Source organism: Octopus sinensis, linkage group LG9 (assembly GCF_006345805.1).
Source record: "Octopus sinensis linkage group LG9, ASM634580v1, whole genome shotgun sequence".
Classification (NCBI taxonomy): domain Eukaryota; kingdom Metazoa; phylum Mollusca; class Cephalopoda; order Octopoda; family Octopodidae; genus Octopus; species Octopus sinensis.
In genome coordinates, this window is record NC_043005.1 from 22138603 (window position 1) to 22159846 (window position 21244).

The window sequence follows — 21244 nt, forward strand, 5'->3', positions numbered from 1 at the left end:
TGGGCTTCTTAATCACCAGAATTAGTCCCCTTGACTTCTTTTTCTGTGGTGTGCTGAAGGAGGTGTACTCACTGAAAATCGCAGATATAAATCATCTGAAAGAATGCATCAATAATGAATGTACTCAAATTGAAGGAGTTATTTTATTAGGTGCATGTGACTCTCACAAAGCACATTGAACTTTATATCACTAATGGGGAAAACTATGTTGAAAATGTTATTCAGTAACATAGTTGAATAAAATTGAAAATAGGCATTTGGATGACATGCAAATTTGTGACATGTTCCATATTTTCTGGTCCAAACCATGCCAGCATGGAAAGCAAAAACATTAACTAATGATAATATTCAGACTTTACAGCTACATTGTATGATGATTTTTTTTTTTTATGAAGCTGTAATTTTCATATTAGTTGGAATAATACATATGTATCAAATGAACATTCCTAAGCAATCACAGAAAAATACATTTCAGTGAGTTTTGACAAATATCTCTAGCCAATAAATGAGTTTGTATGGTTAGAATAGAGTACTCAATACAAGTGCACAATAAAATATATACTCTGGTATTGTCAGTGTATAGGTTAATACATTGTTACTAATCTCTTAAGTGCACTGCTAGCTCTGTAGTACACGGTATTGACTTATTCTTCATTGTTTTACTCTCTTTTAATTAACTTTGCTTTGATGTTCTTTTGTAGATCCCAGTCACAGTATCGTTGTAAAATTTCCACTCGGAATAGCTGTGACTTGCTACCACCTAATCTGCCACCAGGAGCTTTTAATCCTGGTCGTAATCTGACTGATGGTAAGTTGGTAAAGAAAAGCATCTGTGATGTGGTTTTTGTATTTGGTTCTAATTTATTCTGAGATAAAATGATTATTATTGGCTTAATATTTTAATAAAATAACATTCTATCAAGCGTTCAGTAGTGTTGCAAAATTGTAGAATGCTTCTTTAAATATGCCTTATATTATCTTACTTCATCCATTTATGATCTGAGTTCACATCTCATCTAAATCTTTCATCACTTTATCTTTATATATAAAAGTGAAGTTGTGTGTCTGTCTCATACGATTTAGATTCCTAACTACTCCCACATTTTGCAGTGCAGTGTAACCAAAACTGGGTATCTTATAGTCGTGATTCATATCGAGCCCTTCTGGGTATTAGCGCACGTCTACGATGAGTCTACGATTTAAAAAAAAATTTACCATCATTTTCCCCCATTTTTAATGCATTTTTTTGCTATTATATAAGGGAAGTAACTCTGTAAAAATGTATTATTAAATCTCAGAACGTAAAAAGCTACAGTAACACCCCCCTTTGTGGTTAGCCATATTGAGATGGCTATTATACTTTACATCTTTAAAAATGCTTATATAGTTATTTCCCTTACAAACCCGAGCAATGCCGGGCAATACTGCTAGTACCCGATAAAATAAATATTTAATGCATATACTTGTATAGACACACCCCACTACAAGTTGCACCATGTCTCACAGCTGTTGTCTGTCACCTTACAACCATTGTTCCTCATCTCATAACTGTTGTACACCATTCCATCCTCATTGTATCTAACTTCATAGTTATTGCATTCTCTCTCACAACAATTGTGCCTCACCTCATGGATGGTGTGTTTCTCAACTTTTGTGCTTCATTTCACAACTCTGTCTCACTTCATCAATAAATGTTGTACAGTTGATTAAATGTCATAGCTAGGCTTGGAGATAAAGCTATTCTGAATATCATGGAACTTTGTAATTTTCTTTTGACATTTCAGTATGGCACAACAATGTTCAGTACTTCCCGAGCCTCAAATGGCAATACTTCATCTCAGTTCAAGGCATTCATAATGAATATCCAGCTAACACTTTTGAATGGTCTGAAGATTGTTTAAATGTCCATGATATCAGACACAGGTAAGTGACAATTTTTGAAACAGTAAAAATATATAAAATAAATAAAAATACTTAGTGTTTCTGATTACCTTTAATTATTTTTTCCTCACTCCCTTTTTGATTCATTAGCAATAGCAGTGAGTGTCATAGACCAAAGATAGAATCAAGGCTACAATATGGTCAAAGCCATTTCATTTATGTCCCTATTGCTCTCTTCTCACTTTACTGCCAGCAACTGAACAAGTAAGCGATGAAGGAAATGTAAAATACCAATAATAGACTCCTGAATGATTATTTCAAACATCATCATCACCTGGGACATCATTGAAGACTTCTGTGATGGTGAAGTCATCTCTCTTTATCTTACCACTTCCTCCCTCTGTGCTCTGCTACTCTCAGAAAGGCGTGAACTGAATTCTGCAAGCTAATAAATCATCATCATCAGTTAACGCCTGCTTTCCATGCTGGCATGGTTAGACCATGTACTGGTTGTATCATCATAATCATTTAAGATGCTCCTTCCATCCTGGTATAGATTGGATGGTTTGACAGGATGTCCACTGTCTGCTTTGACATGGTCTTTACAGCTGGGTGCCCTTGCTAATGCCACCCACTTTATAGAGTGTTCTGGGTGAATTTTATGTTGCACCAGCAGCATTGAGGTCACTAAGTAACATGCAACATAAGACTTATCAACTGAATGGGGAATAATATTGATGGAGGTGTCTGTGTGCCAGGTGATGAAAAGTTTTATGAATAGATGACAGAAATAGGTGTCTTGCAGTAGAGGGCATACATGGTTCAGTTGTAGAGAAATCAAGTAAAACAATAAGGAAGAGACTCACTGGAAATTGATCTGCAGTTTTATGTTATGATCCCCATCATGCAACAATGTATGAGTCTCAGATAAGAAGAGGGAATCTTCACATACAACAATATATGATTGTTTAGAAAATAGGTGGGGATAGTATTATTATTTGTTTTAATGAAATTTGTTTGCTACTACTAACCCCTCATCAGTGAAGTAGGGAGTGGAACCTGCTTGATGAATTAGAGCAAGTGGAGTTAACTACCTTGCTCAAGGTCATAGCATAACTAGTGTACATTTATTTAGTGGTTCTCTCTTCATTTTTTTCACTGATGAGATCATAAAAAGAAGAAATCTTTTCTGGAGTTGTCATCCATATTTGCTGAAATAATTAAAATAATGTAACTCATTGTTATTTTTTCCCCACTCCATTATTTCTGGTTAGCTTTTTAATGTTCACTGCTTTAAATATGTTGACACTAATTTAAACTGTTGTAGTTAGATATAAACAAATGACTAATTGAAGAGTGGTCCAGTACATAAACCTCACAGCCACTGCATCTCACAAGTGTTTTCTTTTTGTTTTATTTTCAGAGATGTATTTGTATCTACGATCCGACCACAACGTAAACATTTAGTTATTGTAATGGATCATGGATTATCTTTAAGTCTGACTCAACTCAACACTGCTAAAGCTGTAGCAAAACATTTGTTGGAATCTCTGTCAGAAAATGACTATGTAAGCTTTCTCTTTTCACGATATCATTGCCCTTGGTAATAATGTAGTAGTTGTCTACTGCAGTAACAGTTATGTTTTGAATGCTTTCTACATTGAATAAGTTAATTAAGTATTCAATGCTTTCTACCTTAGATATATTAATTAGAGATTAAATATTCTCTTTATTGAACATGCTAATTAGATATTCAATGCTCTTTACATTATATATTTTAATTAGGTATTTAATGCTCTCTTACATTAAACATGCTAGAACTAGGTTATAGTAAAATTCTACTTGTGTGTGCAGATGTTTGTGTACTTGCACATGAATACATGTTTGCTTTTCTGATTTGTGTGTGTATGTGCATCACTATATATGTATGCATATGCGTATGTGTGCATTGTGATTGTAATGGAAATAAAACAGCCATAGTGATTAAAAAATCCCTTAGTTCTGACTCCAAATCTAAACAGCATATCCTGTTGATTATTATAGTAGTTTATTTATGATATAAAATCCTGATGTGAATCATGGTTGTCCATGAAACCATTGTTTCTTCACAGGCCCCTCAGTGTTAGATTGATAAGCGACAAATCTCCCCTGAGATAGGACACTCGCCTTTCAAAAATTGCCTTTCCATGGAAAGGACTGAATTCAGCATTGTATGTTAGTGAATCATTTGTGAAGTCTACGCTGCACTGCTTACATGGTTGGGGCTATAACCCTGTGGTACCTGCTGTGTGTGTGTGTCTGCTAAATCCACTTGCACTTTTTCTGATGTTTGTGTTGCACACCATCTAACAAGGGAGCTTTTATGCATTTGCTCAACTTGTTAGAAACAGCAACCATATTTTCAAACCCTACCAACTAGAACAGAAAAGGAGTATCTTTGATAACATAGTCTTGCATGTACTGTTTGAAAATAAGGGATAGTCATGGCAAGAATGTTTGATCACAGGTTTGTTCAGTCTGCCAGGTTGAAGCACAACAACCTGCCTACAACCAGTTGGACTTAGCCATTGAAAGTTAAGTATCTTGACCATTGATATCCAACTGCATTTGTGACAGAATGTGGACTACTGTCATCTTAGTTGCTTGTCTTCTCTCTTATTATTTCAGCCATTCATACTTTCATTATATGTTTAGACTTGCAGTTCTCACCTATGGGCTGTAATACAATTTGTGAAGGGATGCAAAAAGACAAATTTGTTTTTAATTTTTAAAATGTTAAATGTTCATGACTATGTTATATAATATGCTTTAAGTATATTGGATACAACTCATCATTTTCTGTAGACAAGAACTGAGGAATATTTCCTTTGTTTTGTCTGCAATGTCAAATGTTCAGTGCACACCATTGATTTTATTTTTGATATTTAAAAAGGTGGTGGTGGATAATTGATTTGCTGAAATGGGTTGTGTTTGTAGGAAAGGTTGGGAATCTTTGATTTCAATGGGCTTATATAAAAAATTAATTTTTTTGATAATTTCATGCCGACAGGTTGGAGTTATTGGATTAGCTGCTGAACCAACATACCCACGAGCTGATTCCTGTCTTCCACATACACTCGTACAAGCAACTTATGAGACAAGATTATATTTCAACAAATTTTTAGATGGCTTAAAGAAAGAAAATGGTTAGTAGAGAATATTTTTCCCTTAAATTATATTTTATCTTTTTTTTTCCCTTCAGTTTGATGAAAATGTTGTATGATCCAGTTACTGATATGCTGTGTTGAATAGAGTATCAGTGACCAGGTTGTAGATATGTGCTGAAAGGTTTTGATATTTGATGATATATTCTATTACGAAATAAAACAAAAGTGTATATAATTATATATGTATGTTTTAAATGGCTGACCTACACTTTCCTTTCTTCAATCCATAGTCCATATTCCCTCTTGTACTCACTTTCTGGTACCTTGTGAGTACTCTCCAGCATCCTTCCACCACCATCTTTATCTCAAACCCATAAAAATTTTCTCAAATCAGTATATTAATTCCAAACAAGTCACAAAATACAGCAGCATGCTCTATTCACAAATTCAAAATTGAGGCATAAAAAAGTTTAATTTTTATCATCTCATTTAATAACTTCAATGTCTGAGAGGTGTTGTTGTTAATAAGAATATAATTTTTCAAGTTATTAATTTACATTTTTAAAAATGTAAATATTGTAAAAAGGATTTGTCAATTCTGAAGATGTGTTTATTGGTTTGAAATTTTATTTCTTAACACAAAGTATAGGTTTTGTTATTTATATAATTGAGAGATTGATTTTCCTTTCATCCTTCCTTACAAACACACACACACACTCTCTCTCTCAAGAACAATCATATTCTCTTCATGTTTCTCCCCAGCTGCAACCAACCACTCCCTTGGATTTCAGTATGCTTTTGAAATGATAGAAAATTCTGGAGACTCTGTAATTGGTGAGTTAGATTTAATAGTCTCTGTTAACATGACTTGTATGTTTAGATTGTTAATTGTTATGTAGTGACTTTAAAGACACCAGTTGGTGTAAGTAGGAGAAGTGGGTGTGCTTATGCGGAGTGATTGAGAGCAGTTGATTAAGAAGTGCTAGCAATCAAACATCCATGGCAGAGGATGACCAAGAATAACCTGAGAAGCAGTGAGATTGGATCTCAGGATGTTGGGCTCCATTGATAAGATGACACAAAATTGAGAAGTGATCTGTGGTCCTGGTCAACCCATGCTAGCATGAGTGGAACAAATGTTACTACTGATCAAGAAAGTCGAGTGACCTCATTGTCATATGTTATGATAATGGCAGTATTAGTGGCATAGACTATCAACCACACATCTCCTTTCTCTTGCTGCTTCAATCCACATTAGCAATAAACTTAGTTCAGATTTAGTTGTGAAATAACAAAAAGTGATATTAACATTTTAATAAGTTGTTGCAAATTCATTCAAAAGATAGATTTCTTAAATATTTTTTTCTAGTCAAACTGATACATTTCTATTCAAATATTGCTAAAATGCAGTTTGCTGTTTTCTTCATTCAGAGACCAATAAAATAAGCACCAGTGATACATGTAATCAATTATATCTCCTTCCAAAATTGTCAGTGGAACCATATAAAACAATATTCTAGAGTTATGAATTCTTTTTGTTGTTTTAGACAACTTTTCATTTTCATTGTCACCTTTCTATTCTCACTTTTAAAAACAAAAATCATTAAGTTAAACCAGATTTCAATAAAAACCCAGAGTGGGATTATCTGGTGTCACTGTCTGGAATGTGGGACAGGGAATTCCAAAGACCCAGTCTTTGACGATGCAACAGCGTTTATAGTATATGCGTTATTTTGGGTGTATAAGTTTGTCCATTGTTAAAAGATTATGTAATGAACCCATAAAACTAGTATTTAAAATAATGTTTTATTGATTTTCATTTTTGTTTTCAGACAAAGAAGACAAAGTCATGATTATGTACATCAGTCGTGGCTTGTTATCAATTCTGACTGAAGCCCGAGATGTATTTGATACTATCTCTTACCATAACACCAAACTGAATTTCAAAGTTATTATCAATACATATGCTGTCATTGATGGTAAGGGTCCAATTTTGTTGAAAGTCATGTAGATTAAGTAATATGTGTAGCCCATACTTCTGCTTTATTACTGTCATGCACTATCTTATTTTCATGTTATACCTTTAATTTACACCTCTATTTATATCCTGCCTCAATCCAGTTTTTTTTTTTTTTTTTAAACATCACATCTAGATTAAATTAAAATCTGAAGCTGAAAAGAAAGCATTTTTTTTTTAAGGATAAACTTAAATTGCTTAGTTGAAATTTTAAACCGGTTGTTGACTAATTTCCTTTCTATAATCAAAACAGATACCATCCCAACAATGTATGAAAAGAGCTTCTTACAAGATGTTGCTGATCAAAATTTTGCCAAATATGATGTCCCATATGAGAACACAACAGCAATTTTGGTAAAGAATTTTGAAATTTTAGTGCATCTTTCCTTCTCATTTTTGTGTGTGTCTTTTGTTTTTCATTTGAAATTATTTTTACTAGAGTGTTACTCATATGATAGGTAACTCTGGAAACTACTTCTGCAACCGTAGGTAATATCCTTTTCATCTGTCTCTCTGATTCTTTCTCTTTCACTGTGTGTGTATATAGTATTTTTACTCATTGCTTGTCACCAAGCCAATTATATGCACTCATCCTTATGTCATCTGTGAACTCTCTGTTTGTCTATTTCTCTTCTACATTCTCTTCTCTCAAAAAATTTCAAGTGTAACTGGAGAAATTAACCAACTGACCATCATATCAGCTATCATTATGTAAAGATTATTGTCATTATTCTTATTTTTATTATGTGCATTCACTCTCCTACAGAATGCAGCTTTGTCAGTTTTTTGTATGTGCTGTGTTTTGTTTTGGTTTTATAATTTCTGTTGTCTTAAAGTTACTCAAATGCATGCAGTGCTTAGTATTGCTAATTTCTGATATTGTGTAAGTCCTTTGGGTTTCCCATGCTTTATTTGTGTGCATGTTTTTTAATCATTCTTAAGATGTTTATTACATAAGAGATTATTTCTGTTTTAGTCCCCTACGTCTGGTTTTCTGTGTTTTTAGACTTTTATGTTTGGATTTCTTAAATGAGATATCAGCATCATCGGCTGTTGCTACTGCTAGCAAAGTCAGTGACACAATGGGCTTTGTACTTAGTAATAATCTCTTCTGCTTTCAGTTTAAATCCTACCAAGATCAACTTTCATTCCCAATAAGCATCACTCGAATACTGGCACTGGTTCACTCCTGCCCTAAAATTTGTGGCTATGTGCTTGTGTTAAAAGAATTATTGTTATTAGAGGAGACAAAAGTTGGTAGAATTAGTAGGTCACTAGACTAAATACTTAGCATGATTAATTGCATTCATTTGGTTGGAAATTTTAATTTCTCCAGTGTTGACTTCATCTCTCATCTTATCTGGGTTGATAAAGAAAATATCAGTCATGGGGTCAGTTTAATCTGCTGCACCCATTGTCTAAAATTTATTGTCAGGAATTAAAAATCATTATCACATCAGTGAATATTGTTTTTATTATCCATTTTTACTACATACCTTGTAAACAAAACCTTCATGTAACCAAAGTTAGAGATTCATTCGCTAAAATACTTCTCTTTCTGTTAGAATACAATGATATTGCATATGAGAAGTATCAATCACCTGAACTGATATATGTTTATGATGTAATTATTTATATTTTTTATCTTCTTTAGAAAGGAATGATGGTAGCTATAAACAAGACAAAAGATCTCAGTTCCACTGTTGGGTTGTTTTATCGTCCATTGAACCAGTCTGACAAATATCTCCCTGTATTCTCCTTGCCATACACCGATGAAGCTGACAAAGGTAAAATATATCTATTTATACTTGTATTTTGTTCCAGGTAGCCTATAATGATGTTTTCTTGTCTATTTCATCATCTTAAATGTACTTTAACATATTTTGATCTATGTTCTCTCCAGCCATCAATTATCAGATGCTAATTCTGAACTACGCCAGATTTTGATCTTATGGCTTTAATTTTTGCAACTGTATCTGATTGTCAAATCATTGACCATTGTTGTAATTTTAAGATACTTAGGTGTCAGACTTAAGCATTTTCACTGTGCATTTTGTTTTTTATTGATGTTATAAGGGATGACTAAAAAGGTTAACACCAGCATGGTCATCTGGCCATAAAAAACTGCATTTAACCCTTTTGATACCAACCTACCTGAGCCCCCTCCTGGTTTTGTGGCACAAGCTTCCTACATAAATTGATCTAAATTAAATTTTTCCATTAATACACATGCACCAGACAACATATACACCACTAATACCAAGTCACAACAGTTTTGCCTGAAATTTCAGTGACATGAAACTTGTTATGAAACAAACCGTTGTCTTCAGTTTTATTTAAAAAAAAAAACCCTCGTCTTTGATAACATGTATTGAGCATTCCTTTCTATTTGTTCAACGCAGAGCAGCTTGTGTGTGTGTGTAATATACATAATATGTATGTGCATTGTACACATTTATACACATAGTCTAAGAGGGCTTTGAAAAGCACCTGCGGCTTTTCTGTCAGATTATAATTTAAAGTACTTTGTCATTTGGAAAGGCTTTATACCATTAAACTTTTACAGAATATTTTCAACTTTTTATTTGAAATGTTGATTTAAAATTTTCAATATTTTGAACCATTTATTATAAAATCACTGAGATATCTTTGCTGTAGTTCTTACTCTGCATATCAACGAAGCTTCTGTCTCTGAACTATGAGCATCAAGGAAGCTTATATGATTGAGATATCTTTTCTTTCTTTCAGCTCTGACTATGAGTATTAGCCAAGCATGTATCCATGATGGAACTTTGATAGGAGTTGTTGGTGTTGATTTACACATGGAAGATATTGCACAAGACATTACCTATTTCAACCAAGAAGAGTCATCATATGCCTTCATCATCAACACAGATGGTAAGTGGTTTTTAATAAATAACTCATTTTTTAACATGCACATGCTCACTCACAAAACTACAGTGTTTAGCCTCTATTTATACTTTACACTCAAGTGTTGGGTGGTGAAAGATTTTCTGTACACCATATTACTATTCATCTCAGTCATTTGTCATCTGAGAAGAGCAGCATCCTGAGATCTGATCTTACCCGTAGTGAGCATGTTTTGTGATTTTTATTCCTTCATAAATCTCTTGGAAAAATCAAGTCCATTCCCACTGCAAACAAAAGAACTTTTCTGTTTAACAGTACAATTACGGCTTAGAGCAATGAATTATACTACACTATGGCATCTATTCAGTTCTAGCAACACTTAGTCATTGTGTTTTGGCTATATAGATACAATGCAATACTGGTGACAGGATTATGAACTTCTGATCTATAGACTGGAGATCCATTCCCTTTTCAAGACAAACTTGGTAGTTGTGGGTCAAGTACCTTGTGGGCTGAGCCATTGGTCTGGATTTTCGTTTCTTTGTTATAACCATTTTGCTACACCTTTAGTCTTACCATCAATACATCTTTCCCACTACCTTCTGGAATCAGAATCTGAAAGTGGATAAATGTTGTGTAGTTTGTCATTTTCTACCTTACCACCTCACTTTGCAATTCAGTTCATTCTCTACCAGAACCAGCCATTTAGGACATGAGCTTTCAAAAATAGTAAGTCACTGGATTTAGTATAACATTTACTTCTATCTCTCATCAGTGTGTTTTTTAAATTTTGCTAAAATTAATCAAAGAAAATTTTCAGAAGATCTGCAACCTGATATAACAGCATTTATTAGGCAGTTCATAATGTTAAAACTTGTGAGTGCATACTATATGGGTCAGTCGGAGAGGTGGTGGTGTAACATTCCAGTGTATCTTCTGTGTAATCATTACTTGTAGGCAGAAAACTTCAGTAGTATTCCAACAGCCCAGTACATCCCTTCCATTCCTTCATTTTTGTCTCCTTTCTCTTGTAAAAATTCACCTTTGTATCCAGTGAAAGGAAATCCTTATGGAATTGCTTTTTCCCTTTGTGTTTCAGGCTACACTATTATGCACCCATCTTTCAGTCGGCCAATCAGGACCAGATTACAGCCAATGCATACAGATATAAGACATTTTGAAAATGTACCCAATTTTGCTGAAATACGAGAGGCTATTTTAAGGTGATCAAATTGTGAAAATTATCCACATTAGCATATGTGTTTCAATGAAATGATATTTTTGTTTTTAGATATGTAGAATTCCTTACAGTCAAGGTAAGTCACTCAGTGAAGAGATTTTGAGCCTTAGTTTCCATTCTTGATTGTAAGTACTTCACTTCACATCATTTACCATTTATTGTCACATAACACCATTTTCTATTTCCAATAAATATCTAAGAAATTTACTTGCACAAGATATATAAGATATAAGCCAGCTGCTGGTGAATCAAATTTGTGGATCCAATTCTCAAATAAAATTTTATTTTTGTAAACCAGCCAGGAGAGAAAAAACAGTGTCAATGATTTCTGTGTGTTCACTGAAGTTGGTGAGATAGATGCAGCTGATATCTATCATAATATCTGTAAAAACGTAAGTGGAAAAGGGATCAAGTCTGATCTGAATGCTTGTAATGAGTGAACTCCACTTCAGGAACCCTAAGACCGAGTAATGATGTTCATGTTAGGCTTATCACCCAAAGTGAAATCCTCTCACATCATTTAAATCTGTCATATCTTAAGAAAGGCATAAACATCACAAAAATTATAAAGTAATTGATTCAATACTGTTATATTTTTGTGTATCAAGTCAGCTATAGAAATGTAGATGTTTCTAAGAGGCTTTCAGGTGTTGGTGCTTAGTTCTGATTTCAAGGTGTAACAAGGTTGAAAGAAAACTGTTACTCTGGATTAGGTGCTACATTTTGCAAGTATAATTCCCAGACGATCTGCAAACTGTATTTGACAGCCAGGTGAAATGTGGTACATAGACTTCAGTGTTTTGCTCTAATCTGTATATATATATATGGCAAGATGTGTATGTGTACGTGATTGTAGTAAATTACAATCTTTTATTAAACTTTTAATTCAGTAATAGCTGCTTAGGTCAATGGTGGAAGGGTCTAACATTTCAGTGTATCCTTCATATAATCACTACTTGTAGACAACAAAAAATCTTAGTATTCCAACATCCCATTAGATCATGAGGGATTATTCTTATGTGAATTTTTGATGGCTGACAAATCTTTTTTCAAATGCATTTTATCTGACTGTAAACTTTGTGTTGATGTTGTTTTCAGGAAAGAGCGAGGCAGGGAAATAGCTCCTCTTGAAGGCAATATAACAACAGAAAAGTCTGAAAATGATGGCCAAGCCACAATCAATAGTTCTTTTGCTGTATACAGCTGGAGAAAGGTAACCTTTTATCTAATATTGTATATTTGTTCTTTATGACATGTAAAATAAAACAATGGTTTATCTCTTTAACATCTTCTATACTCAGCCAAGAGTCCTGGAGTTGCTGTTTTCACTGCCTATTATGCTACTTGGTTTTGGTGTAACTTCTTGGGTTTTGGTCCAGTCAGTTAGCGACCCCTTGTCTCTATAAATTTCTAAAACATATGTAAAAATTGTCAGTTTTTATTTCCATGAATGAATCAGAATTTTTAATTTTTAATGATTTTTAAATCTGTAGATGTTTTCCAAATCTTAGTGAAAATAGCTATCTTCATAAATTCTTATCTGTTGGAGTTTTGCCTTGTGAACATTGCTAATCTTTAAGAAATCAGAGTTGATATTAGTTAAATTACATCATGTTGTATAATATTATCTCTATTTCTATCTATCTATCTATATATATAAAAGGCAGTTTGTCTGTCTGTGTGTCTGTTAGGTTGTACCCTTACCCTGACCACAGCTTTCAACCGATTCTGATGAAACTTGACACACACATAGCCCAATGTCATAATTCAAGACTAACGCAGCGAAAATTTTGAAAAGTTCCCCCAGTTCTGAAAAAAATTGATAAATTCGACATGGGGTCGAGAATCTAAGCTTATCATATGCAACACATTTTCCATTGTAGTTTTCGCAACTTGCAATCGATTTTCACCAAACTCATGGTGAAGCTTAATGTTATCCTAAGGAACTTAATTCTGATGTTAGTTTTCCATGCACTACCTTACCATCAGAAAAAATCGATAAAATCATGCCATTTTGGGAAATCGCGTTCAAATTCAAGATGACATATTTTCGACAATATCTTTAACAAATTGGCAGGAATTTTTTTTGAAATTCACAGCTAGCATGATGTCTACTCCAAGGAACGATTTGGTCCTTCTGATTCCAATAGGATACGTTATTACTGGAAAAAATCGGTTAATTACATCATATGTGGCACACATAGCAAACCGATTTTTCTGCGATATTTTTTGAAAGTTCACAGATTTTGCCTACTTCATGTATGCGAGGGAACGGTGCCTTGAATACCTTATTGCCTTTTAGGCTTCATTTTACAAAATAACGGTTCAATGAGTACAAAAAAGGGTAAAAAGGTAAAGGGCATTGCTTATCGATAAAGTTTCTTACATACTGGGCAACGCCGAGCTATGCTGCTAGTGTTTATTTATATTTCACTTATATTTTTAGACATTGCACACTACTTGCTGTTTTCATTGTGTAGTTCATGTTATAAAATCTAACTTACATTTTGGTGTAGTATTTGATCGTAAAAAAAAAAAAATCCATTTATTAGCTATTTGCAAATGATCTTGTTTTTAAGTGTTGTAGTATTGTAGATTGCATCATCTTTTGTGTCTTATTCTTAGTGCCACTATCTACTATCTTAGAAAAAAAAAAAAGAACATAGTTGCAGGAGTGGCTGTGTGGTTCCAGGTTTAGTCCCATTGCGTGGCATCTTGGGCAAGTGTCTACTACTATATCCTCGGGCCGACCAAAGCCTTGTGAGTGGATGTATTAGACGGAATCTTAAATAAGTCTGTTGTATATGTGTGTGTGCATGTGTTTGTTCTCCCTCCCCATTATCACTTGACAACCAATGCTGGTGTATTTACATCCCCATAACTTAGTTGTTCAGCAAAAGAGACCGGTAGAGTAAGTAGTAGGCTTACAATGAATAAGTCCTGGGGTCGATTTGCTTGACTGAAGGCGGTACTCCAGCACGGCCGCAGTTAAATGACTGAAACAAGTAAAAGGATAAAGGAATATTGGAAAATGTAGTTCTAGACATAAAAGGATGGAGCAGTCATGGCTAGAAGTCTTTGACTGTATTTCTACTTGATGAAAACTGAGCTGGGGCTAAGCAACAATTACTGTTACTTATTGACTTATAGATTTTAGATTAATTTGTTCTCCATGGGCTTGAAGTTAGAACTAAAAGACACAAAATCAAATGCTATAAGACCTTTGCAAACACATTTCCAAGATTGATCTCACTTTGCAGTACCTTGGTCAAGTCTTCCACCACAGCTTCAGGTTGACCAACATCTCAGGGGAATCTGTTGAAGAAGATATTTTACCGAAGCTCATTGCATGCACTCACATATTTGTCTGTCTCAAACTGGTCCATCCAACAAGAAATTTGCTGCAATATTTAAGTCTGACTGAGTGATTTCCCTTTGCACCGAGGATGATTTTGCTTTGTTTTTATATGATTGCTTAAATAATTACCCGACTAAAACCTTGGAAGCACTGAACTATGAAACTAGTAAAATGGAAACTAATAGTTGTATGTTAATTTGCCATAACCATTTGCCCCACCTTTGAGGAAGAGAACATTTCATAAACATTGTTTTTCTTTTTTTGTGAATGTTTTAATACAATTTATTTTTTTATTTTAAAATTTATTTTGGCTAATTTTTTTACTCCTCCAGATTCCAAATGTACCATATATTGTGGTAATTAAAACACTCACAGATAAAAAAGAAAGACGTCAAATGAAAAAGATTCATGGTAAGCTTTGTTATCTGCAATAATAATTGGTTTGGTTTGGTATACATTTAACCTCAATGAGTAGAGTGCTGTGTTATGGTTGTAGTGCACCAGTGAAAAAAAATGATGCTGGAATTTTAGGAGACTATTGACGTTCTTCATTACTAAGAGTTACTTCAACATGAACAAAATGTGTTAGTATGTTGAAAAAATGAAATAGTTAACTCTATATAAAACTGTTTAAGATAATATAAAATTATTTTTAAGATCCCTAAAATAATTTTGAGGTTGTAAATCCTACCAAAAACATGCACTTTCATTTATTTAAATCAATGATTTTGATTGTCATGAAACACAGTATTAGATTTTTTTGTTTCACAGTAAAAATTGAGTGATAGCCATATTTACCTTACACAACACCCATAGCTTTATGAACCAAATGTATAAGGTTCATGATATTTTTGCATGAAATCTTTTATAATTTATGCTGTTTCAGAGTATTTTTACTTTAGTAATGTATGTGTTTTAGCATAAATGACTTTTTATTTTATGCTTGCAACTTCAGTTTATGAACGGATGCTAGACTGATGTTGATGGCAGTGGTGACAACAGCATGGATGACCAATGCTAAAATATTTTTTAAAATAGCTGATAATCTAATAAAATGAATGACTTACTGGTTTTATTTTGTTTTCATTTGTTTAGTGCTCACCCCAGAATTGGTATATCATAGGCTAGATTTACTACCAACAGATAACATGTGTGTCCATCTAAAACAACTTTCAACACTTGGTAAGTTACATCTCTGTCGCTTTGATTTTTTTATGCTATGGTGTTAATATATACATGTAGTTTATATTAATGATCTGAATGTATACAGTAAAGTTATTCTTAGATGCATTCAGATGCACTATAACTCATCAAAAATGGGCAAAAGAGAGGACAGAAAACAGCAAAAAAATCAACTAAAGAAAGACAGCAGTTAAAGCTGAAAATGCATAGTACACAAAATTCAAAAAGATTAGAAAAGTGAAATGTGAAAGAGTCATGAAGAGCAAAGGGTACATGTGCACATCAGGAGTAATGTTTGTTTTGTGGTAAGGGCAATATTATGTTTAGAAATAGTGACTCCTAGTTCGAGTCTAGTAACGCATCTCAGGATGTTGAATTAATCCATGTACTGGGTGAAAATACTTGTAGAATCAATTTTGTCTTTCATTCCTTCAGGATATATAAAACAAACACCAGGTATACTCTGATCATTTCAATAATTATAACTTCTCTTACAAATTGTGTTTTTGTGCTGCTGTAAGGAAATTTATTTATGGTTGTTGAGATAATTTCTAGTTAATAATATTGAATATTTCAAGCTTATATCAAAAGTACAATGTTCTTTAATCTGTTATGGTGTTAAGACATAGAAGTTTTCAACATTGAAGTCAAGCTACACGAAAATGGTTTCAAGGAGGAGTATTACATTGACATGGTTGTTATTATTGTTTAGCTTCAGGTCAGTCCTAATCCAATAGACCTATAATCAAAAGTGTTTCAGCTGTGATAATTCCATCTGTATTTTTAGATATAGTCTGTATGGAACTACATTATTTCATGTGTCCTTCTTTTTTTTTAAGACTGTAGCATGTAATTTCAAGGTGGATTGACTGCTGCATCAAGCAGGCTATGCCACTGTGTAGAGGTTCTCACGCTGGCTTAACATTGGAGTTGTTTCAACAAATGTGGCAGTGGTTTACTTTGCATTGCCTTTGAACTGGCACCTGCAGAATAACAAAACACTTTTTAGTTATAGAGTGTTCTCACTGCTCGCAGTTGGGAACTATACTTGTTTTGTCAAACAATACCTGTGTACAGCCATGTAGTCTGAGCCACTGAGAATTTAATGTCTTGTCTACTGAACACAATGGGACATCTCAGAGAACATTAACATGGTTGCTTGATGTGTTAGAGATAACAACCAAATCAACTTCAAATAATTCCATAACATCTTGAAAATATAAGAAGACATTGGATAATGCTGCAAAGCCATGGATGAAACATCTTTTATCATAGATCTGCCTTTTGGAGCTAAATAAGCTGTCAGTGATAGGATGTGAACAGTCTGTCAGTAGGTTAACAAACTGGTGTGTTGACCAAAAATCTGAATTTTCCTTACGACAATAAACTTGAATGAATAGCAGCTAAGATACAACCCAGACACTTTTAAAATTAGATTTAAAAGTTTTATCTTTTACCTAAAGATTTTACATTATGTCTGATTCTTAAATTTGGATGCAGGCATTGCTATATGATTAAGAAGTTCACTTTGTACTTATATGGTTTGGGGTTTGATTCCATTGTGTGATGCCTTGGCCAAGCATCTTCTATAGCTATGAGTGAAATTTGGTAGATCCAAACTGTGTGGAAGTATGTTCAAGTGACTGCTCCTGTTCTTGAGTATTAGACTTAATCCATCATCTGATTTAACCTCCTAACCCTTGAGTACTTTTAGCAAAGTCTTTTTTGTTTTCTGGGGGTCTTGAAAATGGTTTTGAGCACTACTCTTCTGCTGAAGAAGCTGTTAAAAAATACAAGAATATTTAGTAGTTGTCTGCCATGTGGTTGAGAACCTTGCTTCGCAACCATGTGGCCTTGGATTTAGTTCCACTATGTGCCACTTTCGACAAGTGTCCTCTACTATAGCCTTGGGCCAACCAAAACCTCGTGAATGGATTTAGCAAATAAACTCGAGTGTATGTATATATCAATGTGTGCGTATGTCTTTGCGTTTGTCTTCCATCACCATTTGACAATCAGTGTTGGTTCGCTTATGTTCTTATAACTTGGCAGTTTGGCCATAGAGACTGATAGAATAAAAACCAGGCTTAAAAAATGAGAACAGGGGTCGATTTGATCAATTAAAACCCTTTGAAGCAGTTCCCCAGCATGGCTACAGTCCAAGACTGAAACAAATAAAACAAATGATAAAATAGAAATAGAAATTAATATGTTGAAATATTTTACTTGGACAGCTTTATCTTATTCTTCTTTCCTGTTATTAATTTCTAGCATATACTTTATTGTGTAATATTTTAAAGAAGTGCCATGACAAAAATACTTGTTAGTGTTTTGTTCTGCTGCTCTACATTTTGAGTTCACATCCCACTGGAGTTGCCTTGGGACCAATAAAATTAGTACTACTCGAGAATTAACGTTATCTCTATGCATCTACCCCTTCCACCAAATATTTGTGGACTTGTGCCCGTATAAAGAATAAAATAGGATGAAATATTTTGCTTCAAAACCGTCATCTAACTTTTTCATCCTTTAAATGATTGCTGTAGACCATGTCTAAATATATTGTTTCAATATCACTTATTTTGTTTTGTTTGACTCCATTCTACAGATATCAGCACTGTATTCCTTGCTGCCAACAGTTTTATCAATCCTTTTGAACATTTAAGTCAAGAAGAAACCAGAAGAATGGTACAAGGCTATATAGCTTTCCTAAAAGACAACACTCGCCTAATCCAAAATCCAGGACTCAAGGTAAGTTATAAAGTGAATAATTTTCTACTTCAAGTGTGACATATCTATTTTATACCCGTGACATACCTGTTAATCTTCTGCTTGATTTATACCTAATTTGAACATCTGTTGATCATAAAACAAACATAAATGGATGAGGCAATTGCAGTGGGAATACTATGTAGATTAAGGATTGGATAAAAGTTTAGTTTGAAATGAGTAGTCAAATGCTGTAAAGATGACTGAAAGAGTTGAGGCTAGTGAAAAAAGTGGATTTTGGTGGAAATGGTATATAATCACTGTTTTGAAAAGTAGAGGTGATCTAACTAACAGAGAGAGGATATATTACAGCAACAGGAATATTGCTTTCAGAATTTGTTTTTATATGCTCTTCAGTGGGTGAGAATCGAAGTAAACTTACGTGAACTAAGTCTGTATTGCCTAGAAGAGTTATCTCATTTTTCATATATGCAATTTCTTGGTTGAGACAGTTGATATTGCTCTCCTGTTTCACATAATGAAACCAGGACTAAATACTCTCTCTTAAAACTTCTTTCAAGCTTAAATGGAATTTTTATTTATAAACAGTTAAAAGAGCTATTTGGGTATTTTCTCTTAATATTTAGAACCCTTTTCTTGGCTAGTTATGAAGAGGACTTGACAACAGTATTTTAATGGTGTTCCATTGCCTGCTGGCTGACCTCCAGGATGTTACTGACTATTACCATATTGTTAATATTGTAGAATATGAACTTACCCAACAAACTTTGTATTGGCTGTGGTTTCTAACATAAGAAATTTGCAAATATTTCTTGTTACTATATTGTTTTTATTTTCACTTCAAAATATCTTTAACAATTTTAGGATCAAATTCGAAATGATGTTGCTGCTACTGCAAGAATTAATGATGAATGGGTGCGACGTTTCCATACAAGTCAACTGAACGATTATATCATACGGCGGTAAGTTTAGTTCAGCTCCTTTTACAATATTTGCCTTTCTCTTTTTCTGTGGTTCAATATATTTTTTGATAGGAGGTGATTAACTGCATTACCATGGTAATGCTGACTGCAGTATCTTCAGTACTAATATCTCCATCATCACTACCATGGCAGTAGCCATGGTAATGGTGATAGTAACTTTGCAATTATTGTTAAAGATAAGTATGGCTACACAGTGTAGCTGGTCAAACACTTGGAACACGTGTGATTGGCTATCAGTATAACAGATCTTATATATCCATGTGACTGCATAAGTCACCATGCTACAGGTATTATGTTGTTAACTTAGCAATGCCATGTTCCAGATTGTAGCATTTGGTGTTGGGGGCTGAAACAAGATTCTGTACTAGAAATAGCATGCCTACTATATTGAAAAGTTGGTATAAAAATATTATTGATGATGGCAATTAACAAAATTCAGTATGTCATTCTGTATACAGTAGTCTGACATCATTGAAATGAAGCTTGAATATGGATATATTTATGCTTGGAAACAGGTGAAGGTTGCTGAGCAAGAAGGGCATCCAGCAGAAGAGAATCTGCTTCAATGAACTTTGTCTGGCCCATGCGAGCTTGGAAAATGTGGTGACAGTCATGTCCATATCTTTATTAAATACATCTTCTGTTGTAATGTAACCTAAGACTTTAGAATTAAACCATAGAGCTTTCAACAGCTTGGTATGAAGATTAAATTAACTTGTTTTCTCTTTTATTTACAATTCATCAAGGACATTTATTTCTAGTTGGGAAGTAGAGGTTTATGAAAGACAAAACTAGTTCAATCTTCATGCTAACTGCTGAAATCTGTCTTAAACATGGAAATGATTCCATTCATTTATTAAACCTACAAAGATTGTCTCCCTTATTTCCAATATCCCTGTTCATTGAGGCTTCTAGGGTCTGGAGGCCGCATGCCCTCTCTGGCCATCACTTACTGAATAAACCCTAGTAGGCTGTGTTTCTCTCTAGTCTCACAGTGTAAAGCAAATATCATCTCTCTCTCTTAGATAGAAAACCTGTCTAAGTTAATATTATCCATTCATTCTTTCTTAAAACCAGCGCCATTGAGGAATTGTAGAATAAAGTGTCCTACTCAATGACTTAACAAAATACTTAGTGGAGTTAAACTCACAAACAAGAAGTTGACAGCTCAGTATTATCAAAACATCAACATCCATGTTTGTGTAGGCCTTCTACAGTACATACGTATATGCATGCCTGTATATATGCATAAGAATGAAAGGTATGCATCCAGAGAGAATTGTACACATTTAGATGATACCTTGATGTGTCAACCACTTTATATACCTACATTACTCAGCAGATTTAACATGTAATATAATATTCATGCTTTTGTCTTTTGATTTTACAGATATGTTGCAACACCTGGTGGTTCATTCCGAGTTTACCCAGGTACACTAATGGATAAGACCTATGACCCCACTAAAAGACCATGGTTTGAAAGAGCACTTGCTTTCCCAGGTTTTGTGACCCTTGCTGCTCCCTATCTAGATGTTGGAGGTGCTGGTTATATTGTCACTGTCAGCCATACTATATTTGAGGGAAAGTAAGTATATATATTTATATAAATGTATGTATACTATATATAAATGTGTATAAATCATGCATATATAATTGTGTGTGTGTGTGTGTACTTGTATCTATATATTTGTACACTAGACTAGATAATTTGAAATGTACAGTTAATACACTGTGATTCAAATCAGACTGAAAGTTTAGCCAAGTCCAAGTTTGTATATAGATATCTATAAATATTTATAAGCTACTAAACTCTGTGGACAGACAGATGTTCTTTTT

At 33.8% G+C, this 21244-nt stretch overlaps 1 protein-coding gene and 1 long non-coding RNA gene across 4 annotated transcripts in view; one reads left to right on the top strand and one right to left on the bottom strand.

Moving 5' to 3' along the window:
- Positions 1–21244, top strand: part of LOC115215855 (VWFA and cache domain-containing protein 1-like) — a 92152-nt gene that overhangs the window by 43525 nt on the left and 27383 nt on the right. For all 3 annotated transcript variants that reach the window (XM_029785193.2, XM_029785195.2, XM_029785196.2), the window contains exons 4-19: positions 702–808; positions 1785–1923; positions 3305–3449; positions 4931–5066; positions 5790–5861; positions 6860–7006; positions 7298–7398; positions 8699–8831; positions 9793–9942; positions 11015–11138; positions 12254–12368; positions 14846–14924; positions 15609–15695; positions 18304–18446; positions 19290–19387; positions 20799–20993. In XM_029785193.2, the coding sequence (XP_029641053.1) occupies positions 702–808; positions 1785–1923; positions 3305–3449; positions 4931–5066; positions 5790–5861; positions 6860–7006; positions 7298–7398; positions 8699–8831; positions 9793–9942; positions 11015–11138; positions 12254–12368; positions 14846–14924; positions 15609–15695; positions 18304–18446; positions 19290–19387; positions 20799–20993 (1971 nt within the window). The remainder of the gene's footprint in view (positions 1–701; positions 809–1784; positions 1924–3304; positions 3450–4930; positions 5067–5789; positions 5862–6859; positions 7007–7297; positions 7399–8698; positions 8832–9792; positions 9943–11014; positions 11139–12253; positions 12369–14845; positions 14925–15608; positions 15696–18303; positions 18447–19289; positions 19388–20798; positions 20994–21244) is intronic.
- On the bottom strand, positions 6429–13566 carry LOC118764792. The gene is made up of 3 exons (XR_005000598.1): positions 13397–13566; positions 10265–10274; positions 6429–6441 (listed from the first exon to the last, which is right to left on the bottom strand). It is a non-coding gene; the product is annotated as an uncharacterized LOC118764792 (long non-coding RNA).